Genomic DNA, 18,496 nt, shown 5'->3' with positions numbered 1-18,496 from the left:
TATGTCCAGGATGGTCTCTGCAGCATCATTTGTCATGTCAAAACATTTGAAAACAATGCTAATTAAGAGGGGATTGCTCCAATAACTCGTAGTACAACTGTGCAAGTGAACGGTCTGCATCTATTAATAAGGGTGGGACAATTCTATAAGAAGTTACTTGGAAGGGTCTCCAAGATGGGCTGTTAGAGGAAAAAAACTAGATGCAAAACAGTAAGTATAGGAATATGCTATTTGTGTAAATAAAGAGAATATGTATAAAACAGGCTTATGCATTATTCATGGAATCTCTTCAGAAGGATATATTATAGGAAAAGTAAAGTCTCCCTTCTACCCTCTTATTAGAGTGTTCAGCTAGGCCTGAGAATTGAGTTGACAGAATACAGATTAACAGGAGAAAAGCAAACATTTTATTTTCATGTGTACTTGGTAGCCTTCATGGGAAAATGAAGACCTTAAAGGTGGTTAGGTTTAAGTGTTTATGTACTATGCTGAACAGAGTAGTAACTATGAAAAAGCAATTAAAATATATAGGGAGGCTAAAGGAAGGTAAGGGTTAGTTTACTAAGGTTTGTTTGTACAGATTTCCCTTAGCCTTGCCTCCTTATCTCTGGTGACAAGAATGTTCTTTTCCTCCTGACATAGGGTGGCCATCTTTTCTATGGGAGTTTTATTGCCTGCTTTCAGAAAGGAAAGGAAAAGCCCAAGTAGCCTATTTGTACCTTATTTTTCAAGTGCCTTTAACTCAAAATAATTCCTATGCCGAGGTGGCATGTTTGAGTTTGATACAAGCTCATGGTTATGGTGGCTGCCTCTGGGCAAGGCTAGGGGACTTCACTCGATGCCTCAGTGTCAATGTTTAATGATTCTTTTATCCTCAATGCTTCCTTTTTTTTAACTTTTACTTTCCACAGCGTGTCTAGTAGTAATTACTGTCAATTCTACCTCTTCTTGTTTAGATTCAATTATGTCTTCCTGTCCTCCCACTTCCTTCTGCCACCCCATCGAAAGCCATCACCCCTCAACAGGACCACTGAGGTAGCCACATGACTGATCACCCTCCTGCCACTCTTGGCTCTTTCCAACCTACTATCCAGCCGGCAGCCAGTGTCATCTTTGAGGAATGACCCTTCCTTGGCTTTCTATTGTAACCAGAATAAAACCCAATAGCCCTACCAAGGCATCTAAGGCCCTCTTGTTCTGAGCACTCCTACTTTCCAACTTTGTGTCAGTCATGCTGATCTCTTCTCTCTCCTCCCTGCCTGTAGGCTTTGAACCAACCTTCCCTTTCCCTGATATCTTTTCTCCCAGGTTTTCTATGCTGCCCCATTTCCACCCTTCAATTCTCAGGGTTTTTCTAAAATAATGCCCCCAAGTTTCTCTCTGCCTTGTCATCACCCTGCTTTTTTCCCTCTCAGCACATATTATAATTTGTAATAGTTTATTAGTTGACATATTTGTCTACTATTCATGTACCTCTACTGGACATTAAGTCCCATGGGAATAGGATTCTTGCTTATCTTGTTCCTCCCTCTATGCTCAAAGCCTGGCTCAGGGCCTGGCATGTAGTCAGTGCTGAATCTGTAACTGTTGAATTGAAAAATGTCTGACCGAGTAAATGAAGTTGTAAATGAGTCCATGTTGAAAGTGGCTCTGAGGATGGTTTTAGGGCCTACTCCAGTAGATGCAGAAGAGGCCAGGAACCAGCTTCCTGCAGCAGCCTGGGTTATCGGAACTAAGTAAGACCCTTAGCTCATTCTCAGTTAATAAAAATAGTTCAGTCATGACTTATCCTGAATTGTAGTGGTAAATACTTATCTTGGAACAAGCCCTTGGTGGCCTTGACTCTCACTTTGACTAATCCTATTTGACATGGAAGTTATAGACAACTCACTTGGGGTCTGCTCTCCAAATTTCACTGTTGTGCCCTCATCCTTGCTCCCAATGGTGAGCAGGAAACAGCTTCAATCTTTGATGAGAGTCTTATCTCTGGAACCTCTTTTTAATTTTTATTTCTAAATTAGAGTAGTAAAACCTCCCTTGCCCAATTGTAAAAATTATATTGGTTAGTGTGTAAAATATTTACAATCATCATATGGTGGGTAGTCAGAAAATGTCAGGTCCTCTTCTGTATAACAGGAATTAACTCATTATTATCCTGAAAAAATCTCATCCTTTGAATTATTCTTGGTCCATTTGGGCTATCATCTAAAATTTACTTATTCCCACACTTATTTCTTCAGAAATTTATTCCATGTACGGGCCCACTAAGTCCTTACTCCATGTCTGGGTCATACCAAGACATGGTCACAAGTTAGGCTCCCTGGAAATCCAAGTCTGAGCCAGGAAGCTTATTGAGAGTGAGGGGTATAGGACTGCGCAGAGCAGGAAGTGGTGCTGTGATGAAATCTCTAATGAAAGTGGGGGTGGCCATGGATAGTAAGTACATCAAGTAACTAAACAAAGTGTTGGGTATAGAAGAGCCACTTACACTGTGATGAGCAGTGCAGCTCTGGGACAATGGCTGCTATTCTTACAGGTGCTACTCTTACCTCCAAATGCCCAGTGGGTGACCAGTCACTGCCCTCCCACCCTTCATAAAAATGACAGACATGCTTCACTTGCCCATGGCCTGACTCTGGTGCTCTCTCCCTCCAGGTGACACAGAAGTACTCCTTGGTGATTGTACAAGGCCACCTAATCTCTGAAGGGCTCCTGCTTTTTGGCCACCAGCACTTCTACATCTGCGAGAACTTCACACTCTCTCCTGTGGGTGATGTGTACTGCACCCGCCACTGCTTATCCAAGTGAGTCTCCACTTCCTCCAGCAGATTCTCCTCTGAGCCCCAATCTTGCTTCTCAGCTACTCTCACTGCTACCCCTCCCACTTTGCTGTTACTATGGACTTAGATTTGGGCCTGAAATGAACCATGAAATAAAACAAAAGAAACTTAAAGCACAGGCTTCCTTCACTCTGGTTCCCCAAAGCTAAAATCCAGAATGGATAACAGTGTGACAGCTCCTCATGCCTCTCCTGATGTGGAGTCCACCACAAGACAAAGGGGTCATTCCTTAGGTTATTTGGGTAATAGAATCCAGTCCCACCAGTTTACTCATTCAACAACTTGTTGATTACTCATTCTTATGTAAGACATCAGGCGCTGCCCTTTCATGCCCAGCAAGTGCAAATGGCAGCATGGGAGGTTCCTTTGGCAAGAATTTGGAGCACACTAGCATCATAAGGCAAAATATGTGATATAGGAGGATTCTTTGGAGTTCACAGTTGGAGAGATGGCAAAAGGAAGTGGGCTAAGATCTGAATCTTGAAGGATTTGGGTAGAAATTTGAAGAGTTACTTTATACCAACTAACACCAGAGGTCTCTGGCAGGGAATTCCAAGGTTACTTTTTATGATCAAATGTATTTGGTCTATTTTGGTTCAATCAAGCTCTTATTAATTCTCTCATGCTTGTAGACTATGGCCATTCAAAAATCAAGTTGACTATGTTTGCACTTTTGCTAGAAGTTCAGTTGTTAAGTTGTGGTTTTAGATGATCATTGCTTTTGAAAGGATTTGGATGAGGATTTCTTCATCCAGAGATAAGCCCGGACTTTTCTAAGGCTCAAATAATGACCTATTAGTCCAGTGTTTCTCAAATTAACTTACACTGAATCACCTGGAAGCCTTGTTAAAACAGATTTTTGAGACTCACTTTTACCCCAGTTTCTAATTTGGCAGACCAGGAGTAAGGACTGAGATTTTATCAAGTTTTTTTCTGCTGCTGATGCTACTGGACTGGAAGCCACACTTTGAGAACTATTTTAGACTATTGACAGAGTCAGAGTCTTACCTGCCAATAACTAAGAATTTTTATTCTCAGTTGCCATATTATTTCCAGCCTATGTCAGGAAGCAGGGTTCAAAGAGTGTGGAAAAGTAGATGTCAGCCCACCCTCCTTTGATTTAGATTTGCTTTAAAATGCTTGACATTTTTCTTTTTGCTAATTTTCATCTTTTATTCATACCAAATATTTACTGATTGCTGGGAGTCCTCTGTGCTTTTCTAAGGCAGGAGAGCATAATTAATACTTGGCACATACATCTCATCTTATTGTTCATGTTTTATTGATACTGATCAATATGGGCAATGCGTCTGCACACTTGCCTCTCTGAGAGCTGATGAAAGCTCTTTACTGTACCTATATTCATGGTGGGCACATGTGATAACTGGCACAATCCATTTCTTCCCTCTTCACCTCTGGGTTAAATCCCACTAGCGTTAGACAAGATCTTATTGATTAGAAAAATTGTGTTTATGAGATGCATCTAATAATGATCAAATTGACTCTGTCTTTGCTTTTAATAGAAGCCCAGTTTTCAGATTGTATGTACTCACTTGATGTGAAATGAAAAGGGAGATTCCCATGTCTGGAAATATACTTTTCTAGAATGCATGTAGGAGTATAGTGAAAACAAATTACACCCTGGAACGTCATTTGGAGGTTTCATAGGTAATTTCAGTCACCATACCTCAGAGAAGTATTTGTTAACCTAGACAGTGCTTTCTCTCCAAGATCTTGTCTACTGCCCTAAGAAATTGCCGGCACTCATGTGGAGAGACAGACAGGCTATAGATCATGTCAAATCAGTGGGGATCAAGTCTTGTTTTGACCATGGAGACTAAAGAAGATACATAAACAAGCCAGTTAAAAATAAAGCTAAGTCAGCCCTGAAATGTTTCTCTAAAAGACTGCCATCAAATTGAGTGCAGTTGAGCATTAGACTTTGAAAGAGGCTCTCTGACGTACCATAAAAATATCAAAATAAACTCAAGAACACTGCACATCCTCCAGCAGAGATTGGAGTTTGCACTTTGGAACTTTTCTTAGAAACTAAGAACCTTTCTAGAAGTTTTTATTTTGTTTTCATAGTATCCCATTTTAGTTGAATAGGATGACTCCACTAAGTTACTAGGATTGCTGTAACAAAATATCAAAAGCTGTGTGGCTTTAAAAAACAGATATTTATTGTCTCACAGTGCTGGAGGCTAGAAGTCAGACAGCAGTATGGGAGGGGCCACTCCACTTCTACAGCTCTAGAGGAGGATCCTTTTTTGCCTTTTCTAGCCTCTGGTGTTTCCTGGCCATCCTTGGTACTCATGTGCTTGTAGATACATCACTCCAGTCACATGGCCATCTTCTCTCTGTGTGTCTTCACATGATCTTTCCTCAGTGCACGTCTATTCTATGTCCAAGTTTCCCATAAGGAGACTAGTCATATTGGATGAGGGCCTATCTTAACGACTTCATTTTGACTTTATTACCTCTGGTATTTACCTATTTTATTTGATTTATTTTTAGAAAACTTTTTATTGTTCAAGTACAGTTTTCTGCCTTTTCCCCAACCATCCCCACCTCCCTCCCCCATTTCCACCCCCCTTTTTGTTGTCCATGTGTCCTTTATACTTGTTCCTGTAAACCCTTCACCCTTTTTCCCCATTATCCCCTCTCCTCTCCCTTCTGATCACTGTCAGCCTGTTCTCAACTTCAATGTCTTTGGCTATACTTTGCTTGCTTGTTCGTTTTGTTGAATAAAGTCTCATAGTGAGGTATTTGTGGGGTAGTACTCCAAAATATCTCTTTAGGGGGAAATAATTTAGATCACAACACTGTTGGTCAAGTTCAAAAGTTAATTTGGTAGAAACCCAAACCATCCAATCAGCTCTTTGAAAGAGGGTGTTTTTAATCAGATATTTCCTCCCTATCAGTCAGCATTTTAAGGCATCATTTCTCCATTTAGTTCAATTCATCAAATATTCATTGAAAATCTGTCTTGTGCCAGGCACTGTGATAGACTCCATAGATACAAAAACATAAGTCAGATGTGGGCTGATTCTGGTAAAGAGTTTGTGGTCTAGTGAATGATTCTAGGTATGAATTTTAGGTATAAATTCTGACAATAATTGAATATTGGGTGATAATAATAATTGGATAATGGAGTTGTCCTTGTCATTCTCACCAATGCCTTGACCTGTGATGCTATTTAACCTAAGCCAAGGGTAGGAGTTAGAATTACTTCTATGGCCTCATTGGGAGTCAGACAAGTTTATGGGAAACTGATCTTGGCCACAGAGGGAGGCATTAATAATGAACTAAGGTCCTCAGCCAGCAGTAGGTTTGAATTAAAGCCTCTGGGCAGACACATCCAGAATAAGAGCCACACTTGTATTTGATCAGTCCTATAGCAACATGGCTCAGAGCAGGAGGCCTGAGAGGATTGTTCCAAGAAGGGGCAGGAGGAGCTGCAGGTCTAGCTATGCAGGGAGCTAAACAATGGCTAAGGCTGTGTCCCTTGTGAGCAGCCTTCCCTTCTGCCCAGCAGTGGCCATTAAGCACAATAATAAGTCCAAGCTGTTAGCATGACATGTGCTGGACCACCACTCCTGATTGCTGACTGAAGAAGTTCTGCTGGTCTGGCCTGAGGGCCTGATCTCTTTCTCGGTTTCCCTTGGAAGCATGGCCGGTAGGCTAGCCAATGAGGGCTGTAGTTGGAGCTGGGATGGGGAAGGGGTAAAACACATTCTTCTCACCAATTATGCCACCATGTACTGGTGTGTGGGACTCTTTCAGCTCTTGATTCTTTGGGGCTGCAATTGGTATTCATGGGGGCTAAGGGGCTTTTGAGGCCCTTCATTCCTCAGGTCTTAAAAGGGCATTCTATCAGAGCTTCTGTGGTCATGTATATGATCTGAAATTACCACATCACTCAGATATTCAGAAATGTAACTGTCCGTAACTGAAATCACTTTATTTCTTAAGTTCCCTTTGTATTGGTGGTAAAAGCTTCATGTGGTTACCTAAAGGTATTTCAGTTACTTCCAGTGCAGAAATTCTTTTTGAGGTAAGTATTAATCAAACTTATGATTCTCCCTACCCTTCTTCCTTTCTTCCCATGGGGAGTTATTCAATTCTGGGAGCTGCCCTGGTCTGGCCTCTGCTGCCATGTGTCTGGTCTCTGGCTCTGGGCATGTGCTCTGGAGGACATTGCTGAAGCTGTAGTCTTTGTTTCCCAGCCCGCTGGCATCTCAGACCTGCTGCATACCCTTGTGGGGGCTCGGTGTTCTCTGCAACTTTCTCTCATGCTATACTAGATGCCACCGTACCAGGCCCTATGCTGCCCGAGGGCATGCCTAACTTGAACTTTTTTATCGGGTCTGGTCATATTTCTGCCCTATTTCCAGAGCCTGAACTTTCCCCAGATATGACTAGAGTATCTCCTTCAGTCTTCCCCTACCCCCTCAATCCACTTGTACCACTGAACTGAGGGAGATTTTGTATATGCATGCTCTTCTGCTCTTCATTCAGTAGTGCCACTGTCAGTCCTGGAATCTGTCCCTTTGCTGCCCCCTCACCTGGTGAGGCTGATGCCCCATCCTACTCCTCAGGGCAGAGCTAATGAGGACAGGTGCTTAGGGTTTATTGGGTCAGTGGGTACTGACACCCTGGTTGGCATTGACTGTAGCACCCCCAGTATGTCCCAGAAACTCAGGTAGGGCTGTGGGACAGAAGCAGGACAAGCCCACTAGATACCCTCTCACTGCATGTCTTATTTTCTTTTCAGCATCAGTGATCCATTCATTTTCAACCTGTGCAGCAAAGACAGGTGCTCCGACCATTACTCATGCCAGCGCCACAGCTATGGTGACCTCAGAGAGCTCCGGCAGGCACGCTTTCTCCTGCAGGTATGCTCCAGGAAGGGGAAGGGAAAGATGATCTTGTCATTAGACTGGTGATCCAGGTACCATCAATGCCCCATCTGAATGTGAGGGACACATGCCCCTGACCCCTTCCTGCCTGTGCATAGCCTAGTGACCTGTGGGACATACCTGTGCATTCCCCTGGCTTATATTGGGTCTGGTTCCCTGGCTCAGGGTTCTCACTTCTTTATTCTCACTCCAGCACCTGCCACTTGACTATCAGGAGCTTGTTGCTCTGTGTCATCTAGAATCCAGCCTGTTTGCTTTATTTTCCCTTTGACATGCCCAGATCTTCCTGGGATATTCAGGAACACAGGACAGGGCAGCTCCATTGTCCCAGAGTGGAGCTGATACCTGAGAGTTGAGTGAGGGTCTGCCCTGATCTGTTCTGATCCTGTGGACCTCTCAGCTGGCTGCCACCCTCCATCCACCCTCCCCACGTCTCACCTATGTCCAAGCTCTTGGTAATTTACTGGGCCAAATAGTTTAGAGATGTACTGATTGTTTCTTTCAGCAAGGGTCCCAGAGCCATGCTTAGGGGGTATTTGAAGCGCTCACCCACATACTAAACAGAGCAGATTCCTTTCAGAGGCAGAGCTCTGCTGTCAGCTAGTCAAAACCTAAAGTTCTGGTCCCACCTAAGGTATAAATGACTCAGTTTAGAAGGTTTAGAAGCATTAGCTTAGTGGCAAAGGGAGGAAGAACTGTGAGGCTCCCAGTGGCTTTAGACACATTTGACCTTTGCCAGCCCAATCTCTGTGATAGCAAAGCTGCACTCTTGCCCAGGGGCCTCCCAGGCAGCAGGCAGGGGGAGATCAGGATTCACCCTTTAGGAAAAGAGGGGCCAGATCCTCACCCCCTACCCTCTCTGTGAGTGTTTGTTCTGCAAAGTCCAATAGGGGGCAATGCTTTGCCCTAAGGAGAGAACAAGAATGCCTTTTATTCATAAATTTCTTTGGTTGTGTAATTTAGCCTGTGATCCTCTTGAGGTGTCCTTATTATTCTCTGAAACTACAACTCAGGGACGCCTGTCTGTGGGGCTCATTTTAAAAGGCATCAGAAATGACAAAGGTTGAGCAAGCTGCTGGCATCTGACCATCTCTCTCTCTTTCTTCCTGCCACTCCACTGCTTTTGCTCACAAAGTGTTGGTTCTCATTTTGCCTGGTATTCTTGCACTTCTTTGCAAAGAATTGAATGAGAAGGGGATGAATTGCAAAGGTCCTGCCCTGAAGGTTCAGGGCAGTGTGGCCAGCATGGACCTAGTCCTGACCACAGCTCCATCATGTAGGCACAATTGGGCACCTCTCTGGGCTCCTGTTTCCCCCAAGTAAGCAGAGGACCACATCTTGTCTTTTCTACCATTACATATATAGGACCTAGCACATTTTGGGGGCATATACTAATAATCAAAAGTATTTTTCAGTTATTGCCTATCTACCTCACAGATAATACGTAGTAGCAAATAGGTATCAGTAAGTGAGCTTCTTTCCCCCAGCAAATGGTGACTGTTTCCAGATGGTTGGCTAGCTTGAGAGTGGTGGAAGCCAGATTTGGGAGTGGTGTGTGCACAACCAGTGGGGCAGGGAGCTGTGTGAACAAGGCCACCATGTATCCAGCCCTGGATTCTCCCAGGAGGAGGTCTGATCATGGGCACTCAAGGTTGTTGGACAAGACACAACCTCTATAGATTCTATATTCACCATGTATTCACACATTATTTATATTTCTGTTTATAGAAAAAAAATCCGAGGCCCTTATGTGCACCTGTAGAGGACAGTGGTTTGCCTAATCATTACAAATACTTTCCCTCTGCTCAGGACCCCAGTGAACTGAACTTTGAGAACTCCATTGCAGCCAGGCAGAAGCAGGACCAGACTGTGTCGTTGGTCAAGTCTGACCAACCGAGTCTGACCTTGACCCACACCACCTGGTGTATGTTCACTGGTCAGGAGATAAGTCTTAATCTTCTGTAAATCAGGCACTTATGGGAAATCAGTCTCTCAGCTTTTAAGTTCCAGTCTTCTGAGGGTGCATGCATGAAAGTCTCCATTTCATATTCTCTGGTTCCATTTTAGATTGAAATCCTTTCCCACTTGACACAGAGACCCAATGATCTATTGCCAATAGCTCTGTTGACTGAGGATATTGCTATTGAGGAAACTTCAGGATAAGTACACAGGTTTCTCTTTGTAGGACATTGCCCTGGAGATCTTTTTCCAAAATGGATATTCCAAGTTTTTTGTCTTCCACAACAGTGATCGGAGTAAAGTCTTCAAAAGGTAAGCATTTGAAAATCCTCTGAGGAAACTGATCCAGAGCTGAGAGCAAAGGAACAGAGGCTGCTCAGCTTGTGCTCAGAACTGTTCAAACCCACAGTGAAGAGGATTTAGGTTAGACACAAGGAAGAAATTACTGGCCCACAGAGCTCTTGAATTATGGAACAAAGTATACAGGAAACTAGAGAATCACCTTTTCTAAGTCCTGGGAAACAGGATCCTTTTTATGGACCGAAGTACCATATTTTGCTGCATACAAGGCACAATTTTTGCCCAAAATTTTCAGGGAAAAATAAGGATGTGCATTATAAATGGGCAGTGCTAATTCTGTAACTATATAAATGTTTTTCATTTTTTTATTTATGCTTATGCTTTAAAAGTATAACTCTAGAAAATAATAACAATATCCATATGCAAAATAATACTTTGAAATACAACAATTGGTTTGTTTCTAAATATAAATAAATCAAAATTGAATTAAAAATTAAAATAAAAGATTTTTTTCCCTAGAAGTTCAGGCCAAAAATGTAGGTGTGCATTACACATGGCAAAATTCATTAATTTAGGACAGTAGTTCCTAAAGAGAGAAAAAAATTGTGCAGACACAACAGATTTAAGAAACTGGCTGTTTAATGGGCCTTCCAGAATTTTCTGGCTTCATATTGTAACTTTCCAAGTTACTTTTCTTGGCTTAAACTTTCTTTTGAGTCCAGTTGCCAATTTTAGGTTGTTCTAACTTTATATTTCATTGGAAAGAATTCCAAACCCTGACTTTCCACTTCTGCATAAATGTCTTTTTTTCTTAAAGGCCGAAGTCTGCTGTTTTAGTTTAGCTTTTCTTTCTCCAAATAGATTAATCAATCTAAGAAATGTAAGCTAAAACACTTCATACTAATATCTATTTACTTTTATTATTCTTAAATTTATAAATAATTTGAGATTTGTAGAGAGAATCTAGAAGGGACAGAAGAGAAGGTAGGTTCCTAGCCATAAGCAGACCACACAGAAGTTGGGGTGGCAATGTTTGGCTCCACTCTGGGCAGGAAGTTGTGAAGTAAGATTTGACATCCCTGACCTGAATGTCCCAGGCCATTTAGTGCTCAGATGTTCTAGCCTTGCCTTCCTGTTGGCCCTGGCTAGTCACTGGCACCAGGACCAGCTGCAATGTGCACAAGACAGGGCCAGAGCGGAGAAAACTCCAGCAGAGAGTCTGTGTGCACCAGTCTGGGCACATCTCCATCAGCTATGAACTTCCCTTTGAGGTTCTTCCAAGAACTACTGCTATATTGCTTCTAAAGTGTTCTTCAGGCTCCATTTTAGACTACACTAAAGCAGTAGACATGCAATGTTGAACATTGTGTTCCTTTCCCTTGTGATTTCTGGGTATTAAAGTTTTTTCAGCTAATCTAGAAGTCATGCATTTGTAGCCTGTGTAGTGAACCCTGCCCACCTGCACCCCACCCTACTCAAGGAGCTTTCAATTAAGATTGCATTGCCCCCTGAATACAGCAGTGCTTTGTGAAATTGGCAATGGAAATTTGCCCAGTGAAACTGGCCCAGAGGAGGTATCTAAAACATGTATTTTTAAAAATTGTAACTGTTGTTTTTTTTATTGTTATAATTGGTATTACCAAGGCTTGAATGTGTAATGCTTTTTGAATGTGTGTGCAAAGCTTGAAGGTGTTGTGTGTGCTTCAGAGCTGCACCCAGGCCTGGTGCTCACTGCTCACAGCCTGGATGTAGGATGGGGCTGGAGGGTCAAGCACCCAAGCTCTAGCCTAGCTCTGAAAGTGTCTCCCTGGTGGTGGAAGGGTCTCATCTCTGCTGATAAAATGATCCTTTTTACTTTGTCTGCTTGTTTAGCTTCTGCTCTTTTCAACCCAGCTTGAAGGGGAAAAGCATTATCGAGGAACCCATCAATCTAAGGTAATGGTGTGGGGAGAGGTCCAGCCATGCTCTGGGGGCATGGTGTTAGCCATGCTTTGATTTCATTTGCCTGATCCTACTGTAAAGTTGTCATGCAAAAAAATGTGCCAACTCACCTTCCCCTTATTTTTCTCTCTCCTAGCCTAGACTGCCTCATCCTGCTCCTGAAATTCATTCTGCCAATTAAACCTCTAAACCAGATAGAATGTTCCATATGCATTGTGGCTTTTTCAGACCAAAGTGGCAAGGAGCAGGCCTCTGCCTGTGGTGGGGGGGAGCAGGTTGTCAAAGAAGTGCCATCCCAGGGCAGCCTTGGCATCAGGCCCTCAGGCAGGGCTGTGAGCAGTCCCAGGCTTGCCCTTCCTATATGAGGCTCTCAGAAAACTCAGAAGCTAAATTCATGTATGTTGGTGTGTGAATCAGATTTAATTTATCAATCTATAGCAGGGAGCATATTTCCCAGGGAATGAAATGCTTACAGCCCCTTCCCAAGGCACCCCTTACAAGTACCCAGTTTTCTATAAGGCCAGTTGGTAATCAATGGGCCATTTAGGAGTGAGAATAAAGGAAGAAAGATGTCGGTTGCTAGTTTTCTCCAGGAGTATGTGGGGATAGGGAAGGGAGGGATTTCTTCAGGAGTAGTATTCAAAATAACTATACTGACTATGGAATGGGGACCACCAATTCATTCAAAATTATTTATTGATAGTTTGTTATATGTCATGTTTGCTACTTGACAGAGCAATGAGCAAAATATTGAAGCTCTTCTCTGCCCTTATATTCTCTTGAGGAAGATAAAACAATTTAAATAAATGAAATACAAAGCATATTAGATAATAATAAGGATAAAATATACAGTAGATAGAAATAGGTAATGAAATCTTAGACAGGATAGTAAGGGAAGGCCTCAGTAAGAAGCACTATTTAATTTAAGACCTGAACAAAATGGGGAGACAAGTTATGCAGATAACTAAGGAAAGAGCATTTCAGGCAAAGGGAAGAGCAAAAAAGGGACAGCATGGTGGCATGGTTGGGAAAAGAGTGGTTGACAGCTGGGAGTCAGTGGGAAGAGAGGTGAGAGAGATAACAAACAGGGCTAGCTCATGTAAGCCTTGGGGCTCACAGTAACGGCATTGGCATATTGGAGGAATGGTGTGACCAACTTATATTTTAAAAGACTTACCTGTCTGCTGTGTAGAGAACAGATCACAAGGGGGTAAAGGCAGAGTTCGGAGGTCAGTTAGGAGGCTTTTCTGTAATCCAGGTGAGAGGTAAATTTGGAATAGTATTTAAAACATGAGACTGGGTAAGATTACCAAGAGAATGAGTACACATGGACAAGAGGTTTGTCCCTGGGGTATATCAGACTTTAGTAGTTAAAGACCTGGAGAGGAATGAGCAGAGAGAGGAAGGAGTGGTCAACTGTGCTGCTCACCAAGTGTTGTTGGTAGGCCAAATAAGATAAGAACCAAGAAATGACCATTGACTGCAACATGAGGGTCATTAATGATCTTCAAAAGATCCATTTGAGTGGCTGCCAGAAGAAGCTCCCTGTGGTTTCAGGCAATACCTCTTTACTTGGTAGATTATGGAGAAGTCTGGGATATACCCTGCAATGGTCAAGGAGGCCTGGGTGGCAGGAAGCCACCGGAGGTGGAGTAGCTGTTTACAAACTGGACTGGGTGTATTTCAATAGTTCAATAATAATGGAAACCTAATTGTATATATAAATTGAATATTAGCCCTGGTGATCTCATATTGTTTATGTTTCATATAAACTTTAATTTCTATACTTGGATTACTCTATAATGTTTCAATGCAAGTGGTAAAAAGACATTTCAAACTAACTGAAGCAGAAAAGAAGATTTGTCACCTCACATACCTAAAGGACAAAATAAGTCTGGCTCCAGGTGTGTGAATTTTCTGGGCTCACTAAGTCCTCAGGACACTGTGGCTCTCCATCTTACAGTGAGAATCTCCCCTGGGTTAGCTCCCTTCTTAGCAGAAGGGCATCACTTCCCCCCAACAGTGTCATGCTGATAGTCAATTACATAGGAATTCTGTCACACAAAGAATGCTCTGTCCCAGTAATATCAGCAAAAGTCCCCAAAAGTGATTTTCGTCTGCCCAAGTCAAGTTAGCGCTCAATCCAGAACCAATCAAGTGCTTTCATAGGCCAGGTCAGGGGCTTGTGCCCACCTAGCTTGGGGATTCAGTCCCACTCAATGACAGAGACCATACTGAGGAGATAGACGTTTCCCAAGAAGATTCAGGTGCTGTTATCACAGACGGGTAAATGCTGAAGTGTCAACAAAAGCAGATAGTCATCCACTGCTCCAGCCAGAAAGCTCCCCCAGGGACTACAGCACTCATGGGCTGGATGTCCATTTTCCCACTCCCTGAAACTTCTATTTTTTTGCATCAACTTTGAAACAGGTCACTTCACTGAATCCCATTTGTCTCTGCAGATCACCCTCTTATAAAAGTATTATGTGTGTAATATCGTTCAGTGATCATGTAGCTGTCCCTACAGCTGTGAGCAGTACCCTATCCATTTCTATTTCATTGTCCTCAGGGTTTTAGAGGTGCTTTGCCCCAACAATGTGTACCTTTATCCACACAGGTAAGGGTCTAAATTTCTGCCCCAGATAGAGAGGAAGTAGCTATAGATGAGGGACAGAGAAGCCAAACTGTGGCTATGGCTACTATATTGGTTGTCTATATAAAAATGACTGCCAAGTGGAAGAGATCATTCTTACCCTGGGGATGAGTCAAATGTGCAGAAATTACTTCTCACTCATCCATAGGAATAACTGCAGACAGCAACCTGTGTATCACTTTGCACCTGTGGGACAGTTGGGCAGTGTGTGGATTTTATTTCCACTGTGTTAATTTTTTCCATCATGGCCATCTGAGCCTATTGGAACAGGATGTTCCAGGGCCACTCCGTGCTTCCCTGGCAGAGCACCAGCACAGCTCCAAGCATAGAGATGCTTGGAAAATATCAAATGGGTAAGCTGCTGAGGTCAGTTGGGAGCAATGCACAGTGCTCCAAGAAATAACAGAGGGGGAGCTTTGACAAAATGAGGAAGCCCCAGCCAGATTGTTGGTGCTAGGCTTCGAGACCATGCATGCAGCCTGGGTACATGGTGAGGCTGTGCAGCAACATCCAGCTGTGACCTTTGGGATCAAACCAATTTGGGCTCAGAGTAGGTACTCAATAAATTGTAATTTATTTGCTTAGTTTAAGAATCACCTACTGTCTTTTGGGGCCATGTTTGTGGAGTGATTGATTAAAAACAGGCAGCTTCTATACTGTTTGCTCTTTGGCCTCCCTCCTTTTCTGCCCTCTCTCAAGAACCCCCTCATGCTTTCAGAACTTCAGGATGGGGAGGCAGTGGTAGCTACAAGCCTTAGGCTGGCCATCATTCCTGACATTTTTAAATTTGCATTTCAAATGACAATGCCCAGTCCATACTATTAATCTTTAAAAATGCCAAGCTGTGTTTTGGACACTCTAGTGATCACGAGCTTCTCTGCATTGAAGAAGGTCCATTCTGAGAGGTTTCAACTGGCCCAAGATGCTTGGCTTGTTCTATAGGTTTTCATACCTCCAGCCTCCAGCTCTTGATGACTGACTTAGCCTCTCTGGAGGCCATCCCCCCGCACATAGGAAAACAGAATCTTTAAGTACCAGAGATTTGCCTAGAATTCCAGTGGTCATGGCAGCTTTCCTAATTGAGTTCCAAGGAGCTTCCATGAGCCTGGATCCTGAGGAGAAAATACTTGCAAAGTTTGGATGAACCTAGGATCTGTAATCTACCTGCGTCTCCCCATGGTACAAGACTAGACCATTCTGAAAGCAGCATGGCAGCATAATCAAACATTTGTGGGCTGCTGGGCTCTGCAAGCTGACAAAGGTTTCTACTCTAAAACCAGTTAGACCCCTTGGATAAGTCTGACAGCCAGAAAACTCCTCCATGGTAGATGCAGGCAGGCTATGCTGAGAGGTGAGGGGGCCAGCCAGAAAACAGCAAGAACAGCTGAAGTTATAGGGAAAGGACAGCTTAGTTTAGAATATCAATGAGAAAAAACATATATCCTTACAATTATAGTTATCTGTGCCCTTCCACAAAGGTCTGCAAAAAGCTTCAAAATTAAATATAAGGTACAATGACCTTTTAAAAATTACCCCAAAACTCCTTTAAAGGAGAAAATAAGTAAATGTGATCATGAACCTGGAGTCATCCAGTTATTCTAATTGTCCTGAAACTATAAAAGAACAAAGCCATTGTGCTGGGTTACATAATTTTCCAGTGACAAATAACAAGAAATGGGGATTTTTATACTTTTCCCCACAAAATATACTTTCTTTTGGCACTGAATATCAAGTGTGCCCTTGCCTAAAGGGTAGTGGGTACCAAAGAAGTCAATGTCATTTTTATAAAATTTGAAGAAAGAGTGCAGAATATAATTCTCTATATTGTTTCTCTGAAAAAGTAGGGCCCTAGTATTTGGACTTATTTGTATACAGACATTTCTTTGGGAAGCTAGAATAATCTAGCTCAGTTGTATTGCTTCCCATTGATCTTGGTTCATACTGAGCAGAGATTTAGAAAATTCAATTTAGAAAAACTCAGATACAAGATTAGGATGCCTATCTGGCACTTCCACTCTCACACAGCACAAATCTTCAAATGTGCTAAAGGCCTTCCTCTGTAGCCGTGGTCTCTGACCAAGTAAAATACTCACTTGATGTGTCATCAAGTCAGAAGTATCCTGGGCTTAGAGGAAGATGTTGGGTGTGAAACAGTGCTTATATTTGGGACCCTATTGTATCTGGGTGTCTATAATTTCTAAAGTGTTCTCTCAGTTGCATAGCTTACTTAATAATGTTTAGAATGAAATGCATTTTTTTGGCACAAAGTTCTATATTTCAGTGTCATCAGAATTTCCTTTTATAGGTTATCTTTGAAAAATAATGAAAGACAAAGAACTTAAAAATCAAACCCTAAGGAGCCATAAACACCTATAAGAACATGACCTTCCAAGAGAGTCAATAACAGCCCAGAGGCACCACTGCTGGCAGTGTAGAGGCTAAAATTGAAGTCCTCTTCCTCCCCAATCTGATCCTCAATCCTGTTCTCTGGAGACTGACACGGCTGACCAACCAAGAGGCTATGTGTCTGTGATGCACACAATTACTTGGGTGAAGAGAGCTGCAGCTCTGTCACTCACTGAGTACAGAAACATGCTCATATGCTTCTTGGTACAGCACAGCCCTGGGAGTGTGATTGTAGAGACTACCCAGCTCAGACCTGGGTCCAGAGCAGGATTGATGGAACCAGAGTGAACTGAACAACCTGGTGGGCTGCTTCCATGGGGTTAGGGACAGGGGTACAGAAACCCAGAACTGTGAAGGCAGAAATTCACTAGTTTGAAGCCCGCCCATCCATTTGATTTTGGGCCCAGCCTCTTCCAAAAAGCCTGGGACAAGGGTAGAGAAGCCAGATGTTTTCTTTTATTTCAGCATCTTTCTCAGAGACCTTCAAGGACATGATGAACGATGAATAATTTAGATTAGTTTGGTGAACTGAGGTGAAGGTGCTCTTTGTCCTGAAATGCCTTAACTCTTTGGGATGCGCTTAGGGGATAGTCTTCTCCATGGTTACTCATAAGTTAACACTTGACACATGTACAAAGATCCATTTATTGCTGCATCTGAGTTGTAAGATTGTTTTTAATTTTTTTGTTTTAAATTAACTACATATGCACAGAAAGTTGCAAAAATAATACATAGAGTCCCCACATAACCTTCATTTAATTTCTGCCAATAGTTGCACTTTATGTAACTATAGTACAATTTCAAAACTGGTAATTGATGTTGGTACAATATGTGTGCACAGTCTTTTGTCATTTTATCATATGTGTAGTTTTGTGTAACATCCACCACCACCAACACACTCAATTATTTTTATTGCTGCAAAGCTATGTCTTGTGCTACCACTTTGTGGTCAAGCCCACTTTCTACCACACCTCACCAACCTGGAAGCCTGGCAACCTCTGATTTGTTTTGCATTTCTATAATTTTTGTCATTTAGAAAATGTTCTCCATATGGAATCACAGAGTATGTGACTTTTGGAGATGGGCCAGTTTTACTCAGCATAATGTCGGTGAGATCTATCTTGAATTCTTGAATGTGTCAATACTATGTTCCTTTTTATTGCTGATGGGTATTCTATGGTATGGGTACACCATAGTGTTTAACCACTTGTCTATTCAGGGAAATTTGGTTGTTTATAGTTTGGAGCCATTACAAATAAAGAAGACTATTTATATTTAATGTAATTATTAAAATGTTGGGGCAGAAGTCTGCTGTTTTATTTCTTGTTTCTTATTCTTTTCTCTGTTGTTCACCTGTGTTTTCTTTTTCCTTCCTGCCTGTGCATTACTGAAAGATTTGTTAAAATTCTACTTTGATTTACCTATAGTATTTTAGTATATTTCTCTGTATGAATTTTTTGTATACATTTTAGTTG

The 18,496-nt window shown here is 42.3% G+C and overlaps 1 protein-coding gene across 1 annotated transcript in view; it reads left to right on the top strand.

Annotated features, from left to right (window-relative positions):
• Positions 1-18,496, top strand: part of WDFY4 (WDFY family member 4) — a 324,491-nt gene that overhangs the window by 218,640 nt on the left and 87,355 nt on the right. The window contains 4 exon segments of the mRNA XM_028512450.2: positions 2,656-2,804; positions 7,618-7,738; positions 9,948-10,033; positions 11,894-11,956. Coding sequence (XP_028368251.1) covers positions 2,656-2,804; positions 7,618-7,738; positions 9,948-10,033; positions 11,894-11,956 — 419 coding nt within the window.

Source organism: Phyllostomus discolor, chromosome 5, assembly GCF_004126475.2.
Source record: "Phyllostomus discolor isolate MPI-MPIP mPhyDis1 chromosome 5, mPhyDis1.pri.v3, whole genome shotgun sequence".
Lineage (NCBI taxonomy): Eukaryota > Metazoa > Chordata > Mammalia > Chiroptera > Phyllostomidae > Phyllostomus > Phyllostomus discolor.
The sequence above is the reverse complement of the archived record's forward strand: the minus strand, read 5'-3'. Positions and strand labels throughout refer to the sequence as shown.